The sequence below is a fragment of the Trachemys scripta genome, chromosome 2 (assembly GCF_013100865.1).
Source record: "Trachemys scripta elegans isolate TJP31775 chromosome 2, CAS_Tse_1.0, whole genome shotgun sequence".
NCBI classification, from domain to species: Eukaryota; Metazoa; Chordata; order Testudines; family Emydidae; genus Trachemys; species Trachemys scripta.
Window position 1 is genome coordinate 228,849,100 of NC_048299.1, and position 21,148 is coordinate 228,870,247.

At 39.4% G+C, this 21,148-nt stretch overlaps 1 protein-coding gene across 1 annotated transcript in view; it reads left to right on the forward strand.

The window, feature by feature from the left end:
* Positions 1–21,148, forward strand: part of CRISPLD1 (cysteine rich secretory protein LCCL domain containing 1) — a 58,847-nt gene that overhangs the window by 13,128 nt on the left and 24,571 nt on the right. Inside the window, exons 3-5 of the mRNA XM_034763153.1 lie at positions 16,095–16,213; positions 16,366–16,498; positions 20,652–20,767. Coding sequence (XP_034619044.1) covers positions 16,095–16,213; positions 16,366–16,498; positions 20,652–20,767 — 368 coding nt within the window. The remainder of the gene's footprint in view (positions 1–16,094; positions 16,214–16,365; positions 16,499–20,651; positions 20,768–21,148) is intronic.

Sequence of the window (21,148 nt, forward strand, 5' to 3'; positions counted from 1 at the left end):
CTGCTGGAGCCAGACTGAGTTCTGGGGGTCCGGTTTTATTTATTTAGTCTTCCTGTGGCCTGATTCTCTATATAAATTACCATAAATCTATAACTTAAGAATTTTTAAAATATATTTTATTTCACAAACCTGGGGAAGGAGATAAAACCAATGACACTTTTTTTTTACCTCAGACCCAGTTCTATTTTCAGATGTAGCCTTATGGTATTGGCAACTATACATGTGTATATGAATGCAGCATTTGATCCCGATTTTGTTTATTTGTCACAGAAAACGAAAAAATAAATAATTAACATCTACAGAACTGTTCTCAAATGCTTGCTCAAGTTTTCTGTTTTTACTTAATCCTTACTCAGGCAAATTCCCCTTGAAGTTAAGAATACAGCATAATACAAAACTTTGGGTGATGCTGACTCATTGCTACACAAAGCCGTTCTGTGAATGTGATGGTAAGCTGTTATTCAGCCCACCAACCTGTTGGCAGGCTGAGATCGTGGCTAAAGACCTTACTCGGACACCATAAGGTTCTTTTGGACCACAGGGTCTATATAAGTCTGGATCCAGTAGTCCCATCCTCCCTACCCATTCCTGTCAGCCCCATCTATGGTAAACTGTTTATCAGCCCCATTTTAAAGCACACTCCAGTTACAGAGTCATTATGGGTATGTCTGTACTACCTGCCAGATTGGCGGGCAGTGATCAATCCAGCAGGGATCAATTTATTGTGTCTAGTCTAGATGCGATAAATCGATCCCTGAGCGTTCTCCCGTCGACTCCTGTACTCCAGCGCTGCAAGAGGCGCAGGCAGAGTCAATGGGGGAGCAGCCGCAGTTGACTCACCATGGTGAAGACATCACGGTAAGTCGATTTAAGTACGTCAACTTCAGCTACATTATTCACTTAGCTGAAGTTGCATAACTTAGATTGATTTCTCCTCCCCTCCCTTCCCCCCCAGTGTAGACCAGGGCTATGTGTGGTGGAGCCAGTCTCTGTCGGTGTATTGTGAAGAACTAAAAGGGAGCTTAGAAAGTGTACAAGGACTTTCACTGGCCTTCCACACTTTGGTGAATTTCTCCATTCTGTGCATCAATGCCCATATTTAAGTTCCTAGGCCTTTCTGAAACATCTCTGGCGTGTCTGGTTTTTTTGTCATCTTGTCAGTTTTTCCAAAGCTTCACAGGGACACTTGAAAAAACACAATTCCCATTCCTTTAGTGCTGAGAACTATAGTCTGTGGAATCCTTTAAGTGGCTGGAGGGCACTTAAAAAAACAACCTAGCTCCCTTTTAAGAGCGAACTTGTCTGCTTCCTTTCCGGCTTTCCACTTTCCTGCTTCACTTCAAAGCCTGGTGGAAGTGCTTCAGCTTCTTTGCCCAGTGCTAAGAGGCTACTGACGCTGCCTCAAAGAATACTGTGACGTTGACTTGTCCTCTTATTCTATCTGGCATTTTTCAGCAAAAGATTCTGCAGCTTGAAAGTGGCCCAGTGAACAAGTGGGTAAGTCCATGTTATGACTTTGATGTAATGCCAGTAGCAACTAAGTGGCTCCAGCAACAGAAGCTGGAAGTGGGAAAGCAGCAGATTGGTTTACTGTTTCAAAATTTAAAAGAGCTTTACCAAAATAAAAATTACAAAAGTAGGAGGGATGCAATTCATCTGTCATTTTTATTTTGCTGTCAGAGAATTTCTTCACCACTGTTAGCAAAATTATTAATTTGCAGTAGCAGAACATAGAGCGTAAGCAGTAAAATCTATAGTGAAGACAGAAAGAATTGTTAATTTACACTGAGTAACTCTAACATGTCTTCTCCATATTATCCGACTGGGAATCTGATTTAATTTAAGATTTGTTTATTGAGAAACATTGACTGAAACTCTCCTGAATACTATGTAGATGACAGGCCAAATTCATCCAAAAAGAGGTGCCATCAACCCTTGATTTTACATGAACAAAGTAGCTTGTGAGGCCAAAAGTCACTCTTAAAAGAAAGCAGCTTTTGTCCGTAATGAGAACCCTTTTTTCATATTTTGTGAAAACAATACCATTTCGTAACATAAAATGAATTTACTTCAGTCATTATATCCAATGTTTGGGGTGCATTTACAAGAAAGACAAGTATTCGTTAAATAGCTCACCATATTTGCCCTGGGTCCCATATTGGCCCTAAAATCAAAATGGCAAGCAACTCTCACTTGAAGACAGTCGCTCAACTCTGTTTTTTATGGAAAATATTTAAGCAGATCTCTTACAGGGGTGCTAAATCATGTCTTATTACTCTGTCGTCCTTTCCAATATTCCATTTCTACTGCATTAAAATCAGATTCACAGGAGTCACCATTAAAAAGCTAATATTCATCAGACCATAGTATCTGAGACACTGCAATTACTTCCCGCAACACCTCTTGATATATTATATGGTAACAGTTGTTAAAAACTGGCTTGTAATGGTGGTAGGAGGTGATTAAAGGAATATTTAAGGCTCTGATCTTCACACAGGAGGATATATGTAAATATGAATAAGTTGTAATAGAAGTGGACTAAACAACTTTGTCAATAGAAGGTGTTGGGAAATTAATATTATCGCAGTTCTTTTGCTACTCCATAACACTATTGCTCTTAGAATATACAGTTAATAAGATGATTTTAAAATATTGTGGATTTTATCTAGTTTTAAAACAGCAACATTGACATTGCAGACAAGACACCTTAGAAATCTGAATATTTCAGCAAGATCTTAATATGTTTAGATTACACTAAAAATAAAATGTAATTCATCATTTGTGCTGTTCTTATTTTTGTTTTTGACTCTTCTAACACCAAAACTGCAAACGCATGAAACTGCAATAAAGGGTTACTTCAGAAATTGGTGTGGTTTACTCAGTGTTCAGGAACAATATTTTTGGCTTCAGACCACTCTGCTGTTTCCAGGGAAAAGCCACAGTTTTTCCTGCTTTCTACTCTTTTCCAAAAGAGTAGCTGAAGCCTCTGGGTCTGTGTAGGGATCTTTTTAAAACGTTTTATAAACATCCGTCTGTCACAACTGGAAGATGACAAAGTTCTTGCCACTTTCCTTCCAGTTAGTTTTCAGTGCTATAGTTGAAAATGGGTTCATACTTTCCTCAGTAAGGGAAAGTATAATAATGTCATCTATTCCCTCTTTTTTTACTATCCTAAATATGCTTGATTAATAATGGAACTGGTAGTCTTTAGGGTGGTATAGTTGTTTTTGTATTTGGAAGAAGGGTTATGTAATGGTTGGAGCAGAAATGGAGCATTTGATCTCAACTTCTGTCACTCTCTGTGTGGCCTTAAGTAAGACACTAAGTCCAAAGTTGTCATGGCTAAATTCAAGAGCTAGATGCATATTTAACTATTTAAATAAGTGACCTGATTTTCAGAGGTACTGAGCATCACCACTTTCCATTGATTTCTTTCAGGTGCCTAAATATAAATTTAGATGTCTAACTTCAGTCATCTGCATTGGAGAATTTGACCTTAACTACTCATTGTGTCAGTGTACTCCTCTGTATTAAACAGTATAATAATTTTTACCTATATTGAAATGATATTGAGAGGATTAAGTGTCTGTAAAGTGCTTTGAGATCTTTGGATGGGATGTGCAATGAAATTCAACTTCTTATTATTACATGGAACATATAGTCATCATAAAGTGAGGCTCTGGGCACCTTGTCTTTCTTACTAGCATAATATGCTGGTGATTTTTATTTATTTTTGGCTTATTTGACCATGGTATTTTTCATCCAATATTTCATCCTTCCTTTTTTCCCTCTCTCAATGTAATTGGTCTTAAAGAATACAGTGGAAACTATTAAAACTTAAATACCATACTGTACCATGGTATTTTTGTTAAAACTCTACTCCCAATATTTAGAATGTATACTGCTGTGAGGTATTTATACCATGCCATGGTAAATGTTTACTTTCAGTGGTACTCACTGTACTTATTTCCATCTTTAGCAAGTTTAAATTTACTTCCATAGAATCACGGAAATGTAAGGCTGGAAGGACTTTGAGGTTATCATGTCCAGCCCCTGCGCTGAGGCAGGACTGAGTATTACACCTCTACCTCGATATAATGCTGTCCTCGGGAGCCAAAAAATCTTACCGTGTTATAGGTGAAACCGCATTATATCGAATTTGCTTTGATCCACCGTAGTGCGCAGCCCCGCCCCCCCGGAGCACTGCTTTACCGCGTTATATTCAAATTTGTGTTATATCGGGTCGTGTTATATGGGGGTAGAGGTGGATCTATACCATCCCTTATAGGTATTTGTCCAACCTGTTCTTAAAAACCTCCAGTGACAGGGATTTGGCTCCTTTGGAAGCCTGCTCCAGTGCTTAACAATTCTTATACACGTCTACCCTGAGATAGATATAGAGAGATATTGATATAGATATATCTATCTATATAAAACGCGGTAAAGCAGCGCTCCGGAGGGGCGGGGCTGTGCACTCCGGCGGATCAAAATAAGTTCGATATAACGTGGTTTCACCTATAATGCGGTAAGATTTTTTTTTTTGGCTCCCGAGGAAAGCATTATATCGGGGTAGAGGCGTAGTTAGAAAGCTTTTCCTAATATCTAATTTAAATCTCCCTTGCTGCCTTGCTGCAGATTTAAGCCCATTACTACTTGTTCTACCTTCAGTGGACATGAAGAACAATTGATCACATTCCTCTTTTAACAGCCCTTAATACAGTTGAGCACTTCTCTTCTCAAGACTAAACATACCCCCCCCCCTTTTTTTTTACCTTTCCTCATAGGTCAGGTTTTCTAAACCTTTGATCATTTTTGTTGCTCTCCTCTGGCCACTCCCTAGTTTGTCCAGAATTAGACACAGTATTCCAGCTGAGGCCTCACAAGTGCTGAGTACAGTGGAAGAATTATCTCCTGTCTTTGACATATGATGCTCCTGTTAATGCAACCCAGAATGACATTAGCCTTTTTATTTCCTACTCTATCATGTTGTTGACTCAGATTCAATGTGTGATATGCTTTAGCCCCCAGATCCTTGTCAGTAGTACTGCCTACCCCATTATTCCCTATTTTGCAGTTGTGCATTTGATTGTTGATCCCTAAGTGTAGTACTTTGCACTTGTCTTTATTGAATTTCATCTGTAATTCCCTGGATCCCCTTTGTTTCCCTATTTAAAGATAGGTATTATGTTTGCCTTTCTCCAGTCCCCTGGGACTTCACCTGTCCTCCATGAGTTCTCAAAGACACTTGCTAATGGTTACTAGGTTGCTTCTGCTAGCTCCTCATTACCCTAGGGTGAATTTAATCAGGTCTTGCAGAGTTTAATACATCTAACTTACCTAAATATTCTTTAACCAATTTTTTCCTTATTTTGGCTTGTGTTCCTTTACGCTGGTTGTTAATATTAATAGAATTGAGTATCTGATCACCGTCTTTTTAGTGAAGACTGAAACAAAACAGGCATTAAACACCTCAGCCTTCAATACACTGCTTTATGCCTTTTTTCCCCTTACCCAGAGTATGTGAATTTCTATCTAGCTATGTAAAATGTTATTTCAGTATTCTATCTCCCGCTAGAAAGTGCTTTGGGATTCTGTTTGAAGGTGTTACAAGGTAGCTAGATGCTGCACAGTTCTAGTGCATGAAAGATTAACTCAGATCCCTGCTTGTCACATGGGTGATCAAGGATGAGAGCATAACTGCAGAGGAAAAGTAGCTGTGTAAATGGTTCCTTAGGAAGAAGGGTACGTTTTTCTTCTTCTCTCAGCAGACTAAAAAGCTGGAAGGGTCTCTGGCAATTAGGACCCATTGTTCTGAGTGTCTTTGTTTGTTTTTTTGGAACTCCTTTTTTTATAAATCAATAAAAGCAAGCCTTAAGGAAAGGGATTGAAACTCTGCCACTGGTCAGTATTATTCATCTTCTTTGGCTGGGGATTCTGCCCATTGGCCTACAAAAAGGATGCCCTCAGTGCTTAATGTGTAATGAAAGAGGTGCCGGAGCTCAAGCAATTAGATGCTGGGGCTCAAGCAATTTTTTACATTCATAACTGATGCAGCGAGCTCAGGTGTGCTGGGGCTCTGAACTGCTGAACCTAGAGGTGCTGGGGTCAGCCCTGACAAGCCCTGACACAAATTAAGCACTGGCTGCCCTATACAGATATATGAGCACATGGTAGCAACAGGAAGAAATGAAAACAAGTGACTGCACACACAGCTGCCAGACTTTAGAATAGTTGCTGTGAAGAGAGTCATTATTACAGTTCATTGTTGAATATTGAGCCAGGGCGATGTTAGGGGTGTTAGAGCTCGAATGCTTGGTCTCCTCGGCTTTAGACAGAAGGTAACAGATTGACTGGGATTGCTGAATGACTCTGTCCCAACTTCTGGAAATTAATTTTTAAAGTCCAATCCTCTTTTAATGCCTGTCCTCTCAGTTACATCAGTCAGTTTTAAAATTCATATCTTGGGTTCTGAATAGTAGTAATGAAAAAGTGCTCCTCTTTTCCACCTGATGCTATTGAAATCAATGGCAAAATTCCCATAGACTTCAACAGAATCTGGATTTGGCTTCATGTTAGCAAAGACAAAAGCAAAATTTGGCAAGCTATCTGTTTGCTATTAACAAGCTTTGAAGGTCCAGCTCAAGAGTCTGATTAAATTGATATTCTTAATACCTTAATTTTGAATAGAGAAGTTGCTTCACACAGTTGATTTCCATAGAAGCATGCCACTCTGAGGATGAGTCTCATGCATTGTAGTCATATACATTTTTGAGATTTGTATTCTCTTTTCAGACCTATTACTAAAGTAGACTTTGCATCAATAGCCACCAGCAACTTTGCAAGCTATGTTTTTCTGATTAACCCCCAAACAAATATATATATTTATCCACTTAAAAAGAGCCTTGTCCAGACAGATGTAAGAACAAGATCCTGTGTGGTCTTTTCAATGTGTGGATTTTTCACATCCCTGAGAAACATAGTTGTACCCATGTAATTCCTAGTGTAGACCTGGCCTGAGTCAGTATAATGATTGTCTTCTTCCTGAATGCCATGAGTTCTGACATGAACCAGAAAAAAAAAATAAAAATCTGAAGGCTTGTCTACAGGGGGACACCCAAGAAAATTTAATCTGAATTAACTAAAAGTGTGAATTTGAAGTGGATTAGTTAAACTGCATTAAAGCCCTGTTGGGAAAACCTCATTCAAAAGTAAAGCGGCCTTAATTCAGTTTAGTTTAATTCAATTCCAGAGTGAATTAAGCTAAACCAAATTTAGACCACTTTAATTTTCAATAACATCTTCACAGGGACCTAATCTACTTCACATTCACACCTTTAGTTAATATGGATTCATTTTCCTGGTTGTAACTCTTCATTCCACCACCTTCCTATATGCCAGAAATACGAGAGAAAGATTGACAATAGATACTGTTATTAAGAAGCTTAGTTCTGTTGTGTTTTCTGGATAATTTTACTTCACTGAATGTTTAATAATATGTCCACGTAAAATATAATTTTATGTGAAATTGTTGTATAGTGCCCAGAGCAAGAATAAATGAAATAAAAAACACCTTCCGATTAATCCTTTTTGTTTTGATGCTAGAGGTAATTTTTCACTGCACTGTAGATGGATAGCTCTACTTGATGTCAAGAACACAGTTTCAGCTGGGAAGGGGCCATGGTCTTAATGTATTGTCCACCCATTTCTCCACAATTTCCCCCCTCTCTCCTTTTCAAAAGAATCCATTAACCAAATGAAACCATCTGATAGACAAGAAAATCACCATACTTTTCTGTCAATATGCTATGGTAGCTAAGTGCACTGTCCTCTTCTACTGGTTGGTCCATACAGAGAATAAGATTCATAGATTCTAGGACTGGAAGGGATCTCAAGAGGTCATCGAGTCCAGTCCCCTGCCCTCATGGCAGGACCAAATACTGTCGAGACCATTCCTGATAGACATTTATCTAACCTACTCTTAAATATCTCCAGAGATGGAGATTCCACAACCTCCCTAGGCAATTTATTCCAGTGTTTAACCACCCTGACAGGAACTTTTTCCTAATGTCCAACCTAAACCTCCCTTGCTGCAGTTTAAGCCCATTGCTTCTTGTTCTATCCTTAGAGGCTAAGGTGAACAAGTTTTCTCCCTCCTCCTTATGACACCCTTTTAGATACCTGAAAACTGCTATCATGTCCCCTCTCAGTCTTCTCTTTTCCAAACTAAACAAACCCAATTCTTTCAGCCTTCCTTCATAGGTCATGTTCTCAAGACTTTTAATCATTCTTGTTGCTCTTCTCTGGACGCTCTCCAATTTCTCCACATCTTTCTTGAAATGTGGTGCCCAGAACTGGACACGATACTCCAGTTGAGGCCTAACCAGCGCAGAGTAGAGCGGAAGAATGACTTCTCGTATCTTGCTCACAACACAGCTGTTAATACATCCCAGAATCATGTTTGCTTTTTTTGCAACAGCATCACACTGTTGACTCATATTTAGCTTGTGGTCCACTATAACCCCTAGATCCCTTTCTGCCGTACTCCTTCCTAGACAGTCTCTTCCCATTCTGTATGTGTGTCAGTTTTCAACTCAGATGGTAGAATCAGATGCTTTTGGTACTTAGGTTCAGTCCCCATAGACCACTTATCATGTGGGGGATATATTATAATACTTATTTTAGATGGGAGCACAATGGAAGCAGATGGCTGAGGCCTTCTTCCATAAAAACCACAGAGGAGAATTACTTGAACTCCTGAATGCTCTGGAGTAACTTCATGAGTGGTGTGTGTGTTTGGAGGGGAAGAAGATAAGGAATTTGGCATTATTTGCTGCAGAAGCAAAGTTTATATGCATAGTCTCTCTGCTTTCTGGTTGGCTCCAGATCTTTCCTCAGCTCAGTGCCACTTACATTTTCTTTATGACCAGGTTTCACTTAAAAAATGATTATCTGCCAAACAATTGCCTATTTTCTTTAATACACATTTTAGTCATGACTTTTCATCAGGACAGCTCATTTCCTCTTTTATCGTGTCAATGAATTAATTAAAATAATATTAAATTAATATCAAACATTGATATTGTATCGTATGCCAGATATAGCAGTAAAATGGGCAACTTGATAGAATTTAATTTTATAATTAAAATGTGTATAAAAGGGAAATCAACTCTAAGTGATATAGCTTTGAACAAAATATTGTAAACTTTAATGACCTTACAGGCAAACCGGTGAAGAAAGAAAGAGATTGCATTTATATTGTGTTTTTTGTTTCGCTTTTTTAGTTTAAGAGATAAAGTGAAGAAGTAAGGCTAATGTTTGCAATCAAACATGTTTTTGCTATTAAGTTAGTTGAAATACACTTGTGCTGAAAGAGGCGATAAATAAAAGAACTGAAACCAAATAGTGTGTGTATAAAGACACTTGACCACAGAGTGTAATGATCAGAAATTTAACTGTTTTATTAATAATATATGGACTCAGCTCATCCATACATACTAAGATTCTACCATTGATGTTAAAACAAGGAGATCATAGGTGGAAGATTTATCCAGCTGTTCTGGCTTGCTGGAGAACAACAGTTCTTGAAGTGACTTTGCATTATATAATGGACTGTTAAAACAAGTTTAAAAAGCATCAAAGAATATGGAGAAATTTGTATACATTATATGAATGTTAAACTGGACAGTTCATCAGCTAGCATAGTGTTGATGGAGAAACTGCAAGTTGAGCAAGAATAACTGCAAAATTGGCCAAGGTATGCTCCACAAACAGGCCCACAGAAAGCAACTTGTGGAGGTAAATTGCTGACCCAAGCAAGCCAGCCGTTGTTCAAAGTATGTCCAAGATGGTTGTACCAACAGTTAGAGCCTAACTGATTATCTTACACAAGCTGGTGTGACAAGATGTTACTCAGAGAGACTGGAAAATTCCAGTTGCAGTTTCAAGAACTCAAAAGCTGATGTCCCATTTCGTAATTGGATGGTGAGAGAGGATGACTTTCATTTTCGCTGGACATTTCAAATCTTAGCAAGAAGTATGGGACACTATCTGGTCCATGCCAGCATTTTCAAGAAGAGAAACCAAGTTGGGTAAGAACCAAGAAATAGGATAAAGTGGCTTGTCTCCTTTAGCACATTGCTTCCTGAAAGCAGAAGACACCTGTTAAGACAGAAGACTGAGGTCATGGGCTAGTCACTGGTGGAGTCCTCCTAATGAAATCAAGTACCTGTCTTGGATAAGCACCTTTAACTGTCTCTCTTTCTATTTTCCAGCAATTCATTTTGCCCCCTACCACATCACTAAAAGCTTATGATAGTCGTATCATCCTTCTTTGCACCTGTTTGCATTGTCGATGCCTGCTGTGAACAATAACTGAGCTTAAGGTTGCCAGCTGAATAAAGATCTGATGATAAGTAACGTAGACTTTCTCTTGGGTGGTGACCCAAATCAGTCAGTTGACCACTTCCTGAAATGGAGTACCTGATTAGTAAGGAAGTAAACATGCTTTTGCATGTGCTCTAAAGATAGTCAGAGATATTGGAATAGGTTCTGATTAAGGTGGTTGTAAACTAGCTTTAAAACTGAACAAGTTACTGTTAAGTAAGATTGTAAAACTACATTTTGTGTACCATTGGTTATGGTTTTGTACTGCCTTTCAAGTTCTAGGTGTACACAGACATAAAATGAGACCAAATGAGCAAGCTTCTTGTCCTGTACTCATTCTGTATAGTCTGTTATAAATGTAGGAGTTTATTTGAGGTAGTTAAGAATTTTAGTCAGATCCTGGGGCTAATCTTACTCCTTAGGAAATAGGTTAAAAGGGTTGATTACTATAGATTGGGAAGAACAACTTGGTGAATTGGCATGTAAGTAATTGATCAAAATGTGTTGTGATCTAGCTTTGGATTGTTTTTCCTTTGTGTCAGCAACACTGGAGTTGATCATCAGTTGGCACAAATGAGGTCCTATTCTGAGTGACTCTTAATCAAAAATCTAAACAAAGTCACCTTCCCAAGATAGTAATTGAGTATATGTTATTTTCTATTGTGATTGTGTAATTTGATTCTGAAACCTGACTGGTTATATCAACCAATTTTCTGGTTAGTGTTAGCCAAAGCATAGTCAAATACCATTTTTCCTTTTTATATCCTATGCTATTAGTTGCTATTGTTACAGATATTTAATAAACTCTATGAAATTAGTTTCAACTATTGCGTCCTTTTTCTTTAGTTATGCAATTGAAATTAAAGGAACCCTAAGAAAGGTGTCACAGGTAATCAGTTAAGCAGTTGATTAACAAAGGTTTGTTTTATACCCTATTCGTTTTATAAAACGTATTCAAAACTAAATGCGTGTAGTAATTTCTGGAATTTTCATTACACATTTTTCATAGATCTTTTCAATGTTGATATGGATGATCTGATTTTTGAGAGAGTTGCTATGAGCTATTAAGAAACTCAAATGTTTTGCAAATGCATTGTAATGAAACCGACTGAACTTTAGGCATCAAATTCTTTCTACAAAGTTTTACAAGTAACCGAAGTTATCAGAGCTATTATAAAACATTATTTGATAATTGGATTATATAATTTATCAAACAGATTAAAGAGGTTTATTTTATTGTGCCAAATGCTGATGTCCTGACTCCAATTAACTTGCTTGAGAAAATAATAAAGAATAAAAAATTAAATGTAATTTGTTTCCTCTCACTTAGAGCTGGTTGGATTTTTTTTTTCCTGTAGAAGATTTTTACTTTTTATCAAAAGAACTGAAAGTTGAAACTTTTTAGCTAAAAACTTCTTAAAAACAATTTATTTCTAGCATTTGTTGTTTCGAAAAATTGTATCTCTTTGAGAGAAGACGCTTTCCATTAAATTTTTCATTTAGATGAATATCCATGTTTTTGTCAAAAAAATTAGTGACCAACAATTTTTGACCAGCTCAACTCTGGTTGTCACCTCTCCTCAGCTGCTAGTATGTACTGTATCAGGGACTGAAGAATCTTTGAGCTTCTCTTGTGTGACAGTCCTTTTTTGTAGGTAGAGAAGGAATGGCCAAAGAGGGGTGATGATATCATTTCCTGGCATCCATCTTAAAGAGATAATCCTCCAGACTGGGCGATGCAGAGGGAAACCCAAGAGAGAAGCCATACTGTCGCAGCCCCTACACAACTGGGCCTTGCTCACCTTTACTGCTAGTGCTGCCACACCCCTAAAGGAGAAACCCTGTGTAAAAATCCCACCTGGGTTGCAGACACTCCAACAAAGCAACCTAAGCAGCAAAGACACTGGGCACCAAAGTGGAGTGATTCTTTGAGTTTTTTCTATTTGTAAATGGAGTATGGGGCCATACTAAACTCACTAACATTGGCTGTAGATTGTTTTAAGTGACTTCTTGTTTATCTGTTTCATTTGCTGAATATTTTTTTAACCTCCCGATCTAAGTTCCTCATCCTCTCCGCCTGTATCTAATAAATGTGCTACTTTGTGGCATATACCATTTGATAACTTCAAAATCCCAATCTGACTACAGAATTGTGGTGTTCCCCTTATATTGTGCAGTTTGTTTGTTTTCCTGGAGATTTCCAGTTGGAAGCACCATCTGCTAATATAAAAACCATAATCCAGGGATTACCCCAAGGCCACAGTTTTAACCTCTGCAACATTAAAACCTAGAGTAGTTATGTATCAATAGTCCTCAGAATGTGTCCCATTATGAAACTTTGAGGCCCCAATCCTATGACACACTTTGGCTGTTCTCAGCTGCTCTGCCACAACAGATCAGCCCTAACCCTGTAGACCCAGGCCCTAGAGGATCTCACATGCATAGAGGGATCTTCAGTTGGAACAGAGCTCCTACAATGGCTCATAAAACACTACTCTCCTGCTGCTGCAGTATGGGCTGTGGCTGGGAGGCATGCCTAAGGCATCCCTGAACCTCAGTAATCCACTGCTACTTGAATGTTTCCTTGAATCCATTGACAGCTGGTGCAAGTTAGAGCAACCTAATCCAGGAGCCTGGAGCAGGAGAGAGCTGTTCTAAGATAGGGAGTCTGCACAGGCCGCCTTTGCACCCGCTCTACTCAGCCATGCAGAGTGTTTCTCAACTGCAGCTGAAGATGTAGCCTAAGAGCAGGAAGAATTGTACATTCCTATTTTTGGTGGAATAGAGAGGATATTTTTTAATGTGGACAAAGAAGAGATGAGAACACTACACTATATCTTCTGGCCAGAAAGCATTTTGAAAAATGGAAACATTTCAGAAACTTTTTGAAGACTAAACAGTCTCAACAGTGCCCAAGAGTACAGTTGTTCATCTGTCATCAGCAGTGACAATTAATAAAATGTTTTCATCAGAGACTGTTCTTGCAGCTCTCTTGATGGATACATGTCATCATTCTCTGCAGAAAATGTATTAAAAGTCACTTGAGCATCAGCTTTAGGTCTTGCAGTCACAAACAGACTAACTAGATTAGATCTAGCAGTAAATCAGAATTTGATTTTGGATTAACTGTATAAAGTATTTGAAACTTCTGAAAAGGAAGATGGTAAAATTCTTTTCTGTGTGACTAACTGCTTTTAAGGAAGAAGACATAATGAGTCTTCGGAATAGAATGTTAATATAGTTTGGGTGGTTCTTTAAAGAATAAAATTAAGCTTAGTTTGCCTTGGAGACCGAATATTCTAGAGATTTGCAGGAAAGAAGATTACAGTTTGTTTTTGTATTAATGCAAAGCACATCCCTAAGATCTACTTAATAAGACCATCCATATGGGTAATTGTTTAGAGTGCAGTTTGGATTTAAATTTGGACAGGGCACAGAGTTCAGAAAATATACGAAACAGCTTGAACCAGCCATGTTCACGTTCACTGAACTAAATCTAAATATAGCAAAATCTGAGCAGACTTGAATGGAGTAGCATTGTCACAATGCACATAGCAAAAGCACAGTGTAGTGACCTTTAAGATGCAGCATTACCAAGTCATGCTGCCATCTCAGAATGCTACATAAACTGTACTGCCATTGATTTATAAGGCATGATTAAAAGAGCTAACTCTCTGTGGTCTTCTACTCTCACCTCAGCCAAGGCAAATGTGCCAGAGGAGCAGAAAAAATGCTACAGGGACCTCCTCAAGGCTAATATGAGGAAATGTAACACTGATATCAACTCGTGGGAACGTATAATCCAGGATTGACAATAATGGAGAAACTCAGTTCTTTGAGAATCAGATGTGATTACATGTACCGGAAAAATGGAAGTGACAGAGCATGCTCTGGCCCAAACCAGTACCCCACGTTCACCCTCCCTGCTCAGAAACATGTCTGCAATGTGGCAGAGTCTGCGACTCCAGAATAGGCCTTGTCAGTCATCAGCAGACCTACTGATAATTTTGAAATCGACAATCCATGAAAGACAATCATTCTCAACTTTGAAAGATTCCCGATGATGATGATGATGGTTAAAGATAAGATAGAAGCCACTGTGTTAGACTTCTTGAAAGAAGTTTTTGTACTCTGAGAGACAGTTTTCGGAGACTGGAAAGGGGAGATAAAAGTTAAAGTCTCTAAACTTCTTGGTAAAATGTTTGCATAAGCAAAGGCACACTGAACTTACAATAAGTGTCTGGTTACTAAGGTTGCAAACAACCAGATCTGCAACATCGTAGGAAGATATGATGACAATGAAACATTGACTGAAGATATATTATGACTCAAGAAATTTGGCTGAATTTCATGGGACATGTCATCTTCCTATGATGTTGCACATCTGGCTGTAACCATAATAACCAGACTCTTCTATATTCTTCAGCTCTAGCTTAGAGTTTTCAAATTTTAGCTCTGCTATAGATTTTAGATAGCAACTCCAGCTTTTGCATGCGAAGTGGGGTTATGAAGCACTGAACATTTTTTTTTAATAACACAAACTCATTTTTAAGAAACTGCTAAACCGAACATACAAAGGAATAACTTTGTTTTCCATCAACAAACCTATTTACTTCCTAGAAATATTCCAGTTTGCTGACCTGAGTAATTTCAGCTCCAGTGAATCCAAGATAACTTTTCAAATATTTGGAAGCAGTTTCTGTAACTACCAATTAAGAGATAGAAGTCAGGCAGCATTAATATGGTGCTTGAACTAAAAAAGGAGATACCTGCTCGACTTTGACAAAAGCCTCTTCTAAAATTAATATTGCATAGTTAGTGCAGTACAGACAGTACAAACATAGGTAAGATGTGGTCTCTACTGGTGATGTGCATCAGAGAAAAGGTTGGTTTTCACATATGGTTGGAAGGAGAGGGAAACTTCCAAGTTACTGTTTCCCTCTCAGCAATAAGCTTATTCCGACAATTGCTTCTAAAGGACATTGTGATAAACAGACCATAATTCATATATCAGTTCATTTTACTTTTCTAAAACATTTTGGAATGGACAGAAATATTTTTCACTTAGTGGCATAGTGAATTGCTTCACATGCTGAACATAACCTATTTTACCAGCCTAACCATACAGTCAAGACAGTAATTTTGTTTATATTCTGGAAGCTTGCACTATTCTTCAAGTAGATGTTTGCATTGTATGTTATTTCTACAAAAGCTGATTATGAAAAAGGAGGAGAAAACCCCTTGATTTCAGATAAAGTATTGGATTGGGGGGGGGAACCCCTTATACTGAAAGTGTGAAGGATAATACCCTTTTGGCTAAGAATTGTGCCTTCTACTATACAAGAAATCTCACAAAACAGAAAATATAATTCAGCTCAGAAAGTTGAACTGAGCTTGTCACTTTCATAATTTCTCTTTCCTGCACTGAACAATGCTGCTGAAATTATTTAAATTGGGGGGGGGAGACATTTTTTAATATTGTGAAAATATTTCTATTACATCCTGGTTTTATAAAGAAGTTTTTTCTTACATAACCCAAATGGGGGATAAGCTATTTAAAGCTGCCTTTTTAATTGAAAAACAAGAAACTTAAAAAAAAGAAAAAAAGAAAAAAGAAAAAGCAGTTTTGGTGAAATTCTTTTCAAATACATGAAATAGGCACGACCTGAGATATATTTTGTGGCTATCTTTTTTTTTCTCTTGAACTGTAGGTGTGGGATGTAGAGCTGGAGAGATCTGCAGAATCCTGGGCTGAAACTTGTCTGTGGGAACATGGACCTGCAAGCCTTCTTCCATCAATTGGGCAGAATTTGGGGGCACATTGGGGAAGGTAGTTTAAAATACCATTTTATCTCAAACAATTTTGAATCATAAGGAAATCTATTTCTTATTTAAAATCAGAGTGATGAAAGATACTTTTTTTTTTTTAGGGTTGTTCTATAGTGGTTATAATTTTATTAAACATTGTCATTTTTTTTATAGATACAGACCTCCAACATTTCATGTCCAAGCATGGTATGATGAAGTGAGAGACTTTACCTACCCTTATCCTCAGGAATGTAATCCCTATTGTCCTTACAGATGTTCTGGTCCTGTTTGCACTCATTATACACAGGTATGTGTGTTTTGGTTTACCACAAAGTTATTCCTGTTTTTCAAAGTTGTAATCCCATGGGGCATCAGGAGGACAGCATTAGGGAAATACCAGAAAGAAAATGTGGAAGCACCATGTTCCTATGATTCTTGGGAGCCAAAGTCTATAGTCCTTACTACCTTTTCACTCAGTTTCTACTCTTATCCATTCACGTTGGGAAAGGACCTTAGAATTTAACTTATTGTTAAGTTTAAGGTTAGCCAAATATGTTCCACTGAAGGATGTTTGGGTCTACTGAATTCATCGCTGGCTGTAAATCCACACAATAGGTGGTATGGAGTGGGGTTGTGCTGCATATCTATTGACTTCCTGCAGCTTGGGGACCTACGAGTGAGAGAGTGAGAATTCCACCTTCTCAACCTATGCGGGGATTCCTTACAAAGCCCAGTTCTCAAGGATAATGGGGGTGCGGTTGTGTGAATTCCATCCACTACTTGCAAAATCCTCTTCTCAAGTCCACTTTGCAGATTGCAGATTCTTCACTTAGCTAGTTGACAGCAAAGGAAGTTTCATGTGCAGATACGCAGTAGAGATTTATAGTGCAGAAAAGAAAGAAGAGATTTGTCCTATGAATAATCAGGAACAAACATCATATAGGAAATAAACCACCTTTTATATAATAATAAAGAATTATAGCAATGGACTTATGTTACTGCTATTGTAGCAATATTTTGAAGTGGCATAGGATCTTCTGTTTTCTGTATGCGTCCTCTCAGCACCTTGACTATCATGTGGGCTGGGCGGGGTGAACTCTTTCTGAGAAGTTCCCACCATATTGCCTTGGCATTGACAGACAACTTCAGGCACAAACCACTGCAGCCATGTATCAGTAAAAGTAGTATTTAACTTGAAGCCTAAGCATAGTGTTGTTAAAAATGGATAAATAAAAAGATTTGAAAAGTACCAGATTGCACAGAAATAACCAAACAGGATAACAAAAAATTGTTAAAATTATACTTAGTCACTACACTGTCCCAAATAACTCCTCCTATCTAGAACATGTTTTTCAGTTCGCAAAGTCTCCTTTGCCTGAATGTTTCTCCAATGCTGTGTATTGTATGCTTCTAAGTCAGGGGTGGGCAAACTTTTTGGCCTGAGGGCATCGGGTTTCATAAATTGTATGGAGGGCTGGTTAGGAGAGGAGGTTGTGGCCCGGACCCCACCTCCTATCTGCCCCCCTGGGACTCCTGCCCCATCCAACACCCCCATCCCCTGACTGCCCCCAGACTTCCGTCTCCCCATCCAACCCCTCCTCTCATTCCTGACGGCCCTCCTGGGACCCCTGCCCCATCCAACCACCCCTTCTAACTGTCCCCTGACTGCCCCTGGAACCCCTGCCCCTCACTGCCCCCCACCCCTCCATCCAACCCCCCTCTCCTTCCTGACTGCCCCCCGAGACCTCTGCCCCCATTCAACCCCCTGTTCCCCCCGACCGCCCCACCCCCTATCCACACTCCTGCCCCCTGACCACCACCCCGAACTCCCCTGCCACCTATCCAACCCCCCTCCCCGTTCCCTGCCCCCTTACCGTGTTGCATGGAGCACTGGTGGCTGGTGGCGTGGCCGGCTCGAGCCAGGCCACGCTGCCGCCGCCACTGCCACCATGCAGCACAGAGACCGGGCCAGGCCGGGCTCTGCAGCTGTGCTGCTCCAGGAGCTCACAGCACCGCTGCCCAGAGCATTGCGCCAGCAGTGGAGCAAGCGAGCTGAAGCTGTGGGGGGGACAGCAGGGGAGGAGCAAGGGTGAGTCTCCTGGGAGCTCGGGGGCCGGGCAGGACGGTCCCGCGGGCCACAGTTTTCCCCACCTTTGTTCTAAGTCCTGACCTAGGAATTTCTCTGTTATTTGGCAATGAAAACAAAAAAGTATTGCTAACTTCTACCAAAGTCTAATATGTCCAATTCTGATTTTTTTCCCCTTAAGTACAACCAAATCATATTTCCAGCTAGAGCAAAATACATGATCCTCACATTGGATCAATGTGCACACACAATTTTAGACTGATTTCTAGAAGCCTTGAAAATTATTTCTTACCTGAAGTTATGCCCACACAGTAAAGGACATTTGTACGGAAGGCTTATTGTCAATTTTTTTGCTAGTAGTAATTTGCATAAGTCCATTTTACCTAATATTAAGACATGTTTCCTACTAAAGTTCTTTTAGAAACTTCCATAGATTACCCTTCTCCATTACAGGCAGGATCCCCACCACATGGGTATTCTTAGGCTGTATCTACACAGTGAGCCCCTGATGGTAGGGTGTAGAGTGTATGTGTAGCTACACACCACAATGAAAAATGGGCTGTGTCCACCCTAGTGTGTAGCTACACATGTCAGAGAGAGGNCCACAATGAAAAATGGGCTGTGTCCACCCTAGTGTGTAGCTACACATGTCAGAGAGAGGCTCAGGTGGGGGAGGCATAGAGGAAAGATTCTGGCAGCTCCCTGCTGCTGAAACCATTTATTGCAGCAAAGATAAGAGCCTATCCTGGCAGTGGGAAGTCTCCAGAGCCTTTCCCTGCTGCTGGACTTTTTCTCTGCATTGGGAAAAGGCTCTGGCACTTTCTGCAGTGGAGAAAGGCTCCAGGGAGCTGCTGGGGTCTTTCATAGAATCATAGAATAGGGTTGGAAGGGACCTCAGGAGGTCATCTAGTCCAACCCCCTGCTCAAAGCAGGACCAATCCCCAGACAGATTTTCGCCCCAGATCCCTAAATGGCCCCCTCAAGGATTGAACAGTAAACCTTGGGTTTACTAGGCCAATGCTCAAACCACTGAGCTATCTGGTCTCCCCCCCCCCCCCCCCCCCCCCCCTTTTTTTTTTTTTTAATTAAACTGAAGAACTGCTGCAGTGAACCTAGGTGCTGTAACTATATGAAGATATACCTAGCTTATAGAACTGGAAGGGACCTTGAAGGTCATCGAGACCAGTCCCCTGCCTTCACAGCATGTCTAGGATCTTGCCAGGATCTGTCCCTGTGGTGGGGAAAGACTTCCACATCAGGGTGGCAGCGGGACACCATCCTGCTAAAAATAGCAATGTAGACGGGAGAGGTGCTGCTTGGGCATGTAGAAAGCCATGTAAGTTATACACCCACAGCATTCAGGCGTGTCTTTAGTCACTTTAGCAATGCCTCACTGTCTACACTGCTATTTATACTTGTCTGTGTGTGGGGGGGTGGGGGGGAGGAAATGTAGTGTATGTACTCTATACTCCAGTGAAAGGAGTGTGCAGTGTAGACATACCTTTAATGTGCTGGTGGTTCTGCACAGAATCAATCTGAGCCTTTAGGCTGGGATGCTGCAAGAGCCTAAGGGAATGAGATTTGCACTGCACCTAACTCCCTTCAGCACTTTTGAAAATCCCACCCTTAGTCTTTCAGAATCTTTTAAAAATTCTGTAATGAGAGTTGTTTCAACAGCTGAATGAAGGAAATACAACTTTCCTTTCAACTGCAATGACATGAATTACCTAATTGTTTAAAATCTGTGGTCTGTAGTAGACATGAGTATTTTCAGTGAATGAAGCCTTTTGTTAATAGTTTAATTACTTGTGTTAATTGCTAGCAATTATTGGGTATTGTCTGTCTACCCACCTAATTCTGAATTTCTTCTGTGTTCTTAGATTGTGTTCATAACTGTGATATGTAAGAGCCCAACTTCTCACAAGTATCAGAGGGGTAGCCGTGTTAGTCTGGATCTGTAAAAAGCAACAATCACAAGTTTAGGGGTTTTTTTGTAAAACCTTTATGCATCAGCATAAAATTGTTCCTTATAACAAGGGATATAACTGAATGGCCATATCATCAGCTGGTGAAAATCAGCATTACTCAGTTGATGTCATTGGAACAACACAGATTCATACTAGCCAAAGATCTGACCAGCAGCAACCAATATACATGACCCTTGGTATTGAATGTTCAAAAATTAAATAATAGTTGAATTCCATGCATGAGTGTTTCCCCTATCCAAAAGTATGTGTGTGAGAGTATGAGAGAGACCGAAACATTGCTGCTTTTTTGTGATTTGATTTTTATAATTCAGTGTTTCATAGATATGTTTGTTTTGTGTTAATCACTCATTTAATTTTCACATGTATTCTTGTTTCCTGTCATCTAGGTGGTATGGGCCACAAGTAGCAGGATAGGTTGTGCTATTAACTTGTGTCATAATATGAACATCTGGGGACAGATCTGGCCCAAAGCAGTCTATTTAGTGTGCAATTATTCTCCCAAGTAAGTATATACAGTAGGCTAACACTTTCTGTAAAATTTATCTTGAAAGGGGAAAATACTTCATAATCCAGGAGATAATCCCACAGAAAATCAAGCTAAATTTTCTAGTTCTGTACAGCCACAAAAAGATACTTTGTTTCTAATGAAGCCGTAACTGAATGAAGCAAAAACAGGCTGTTTGTTTTCTGGCCTTTCTTTTAGTGCTCTGGGGTTAGAGACCTTTATTTTCCAGACAAAATGATACATCAGACCACAATAAAACTATCTCCCCATTGTTATTTTAGCAGATTTATAACATTAGCAAAATAAACAGTAGATTCCTCATTTAGAGAGCCTACCGTGCCTAGGGTAAAATTGTGCCTTCAGGTGACTGAAGTCCAG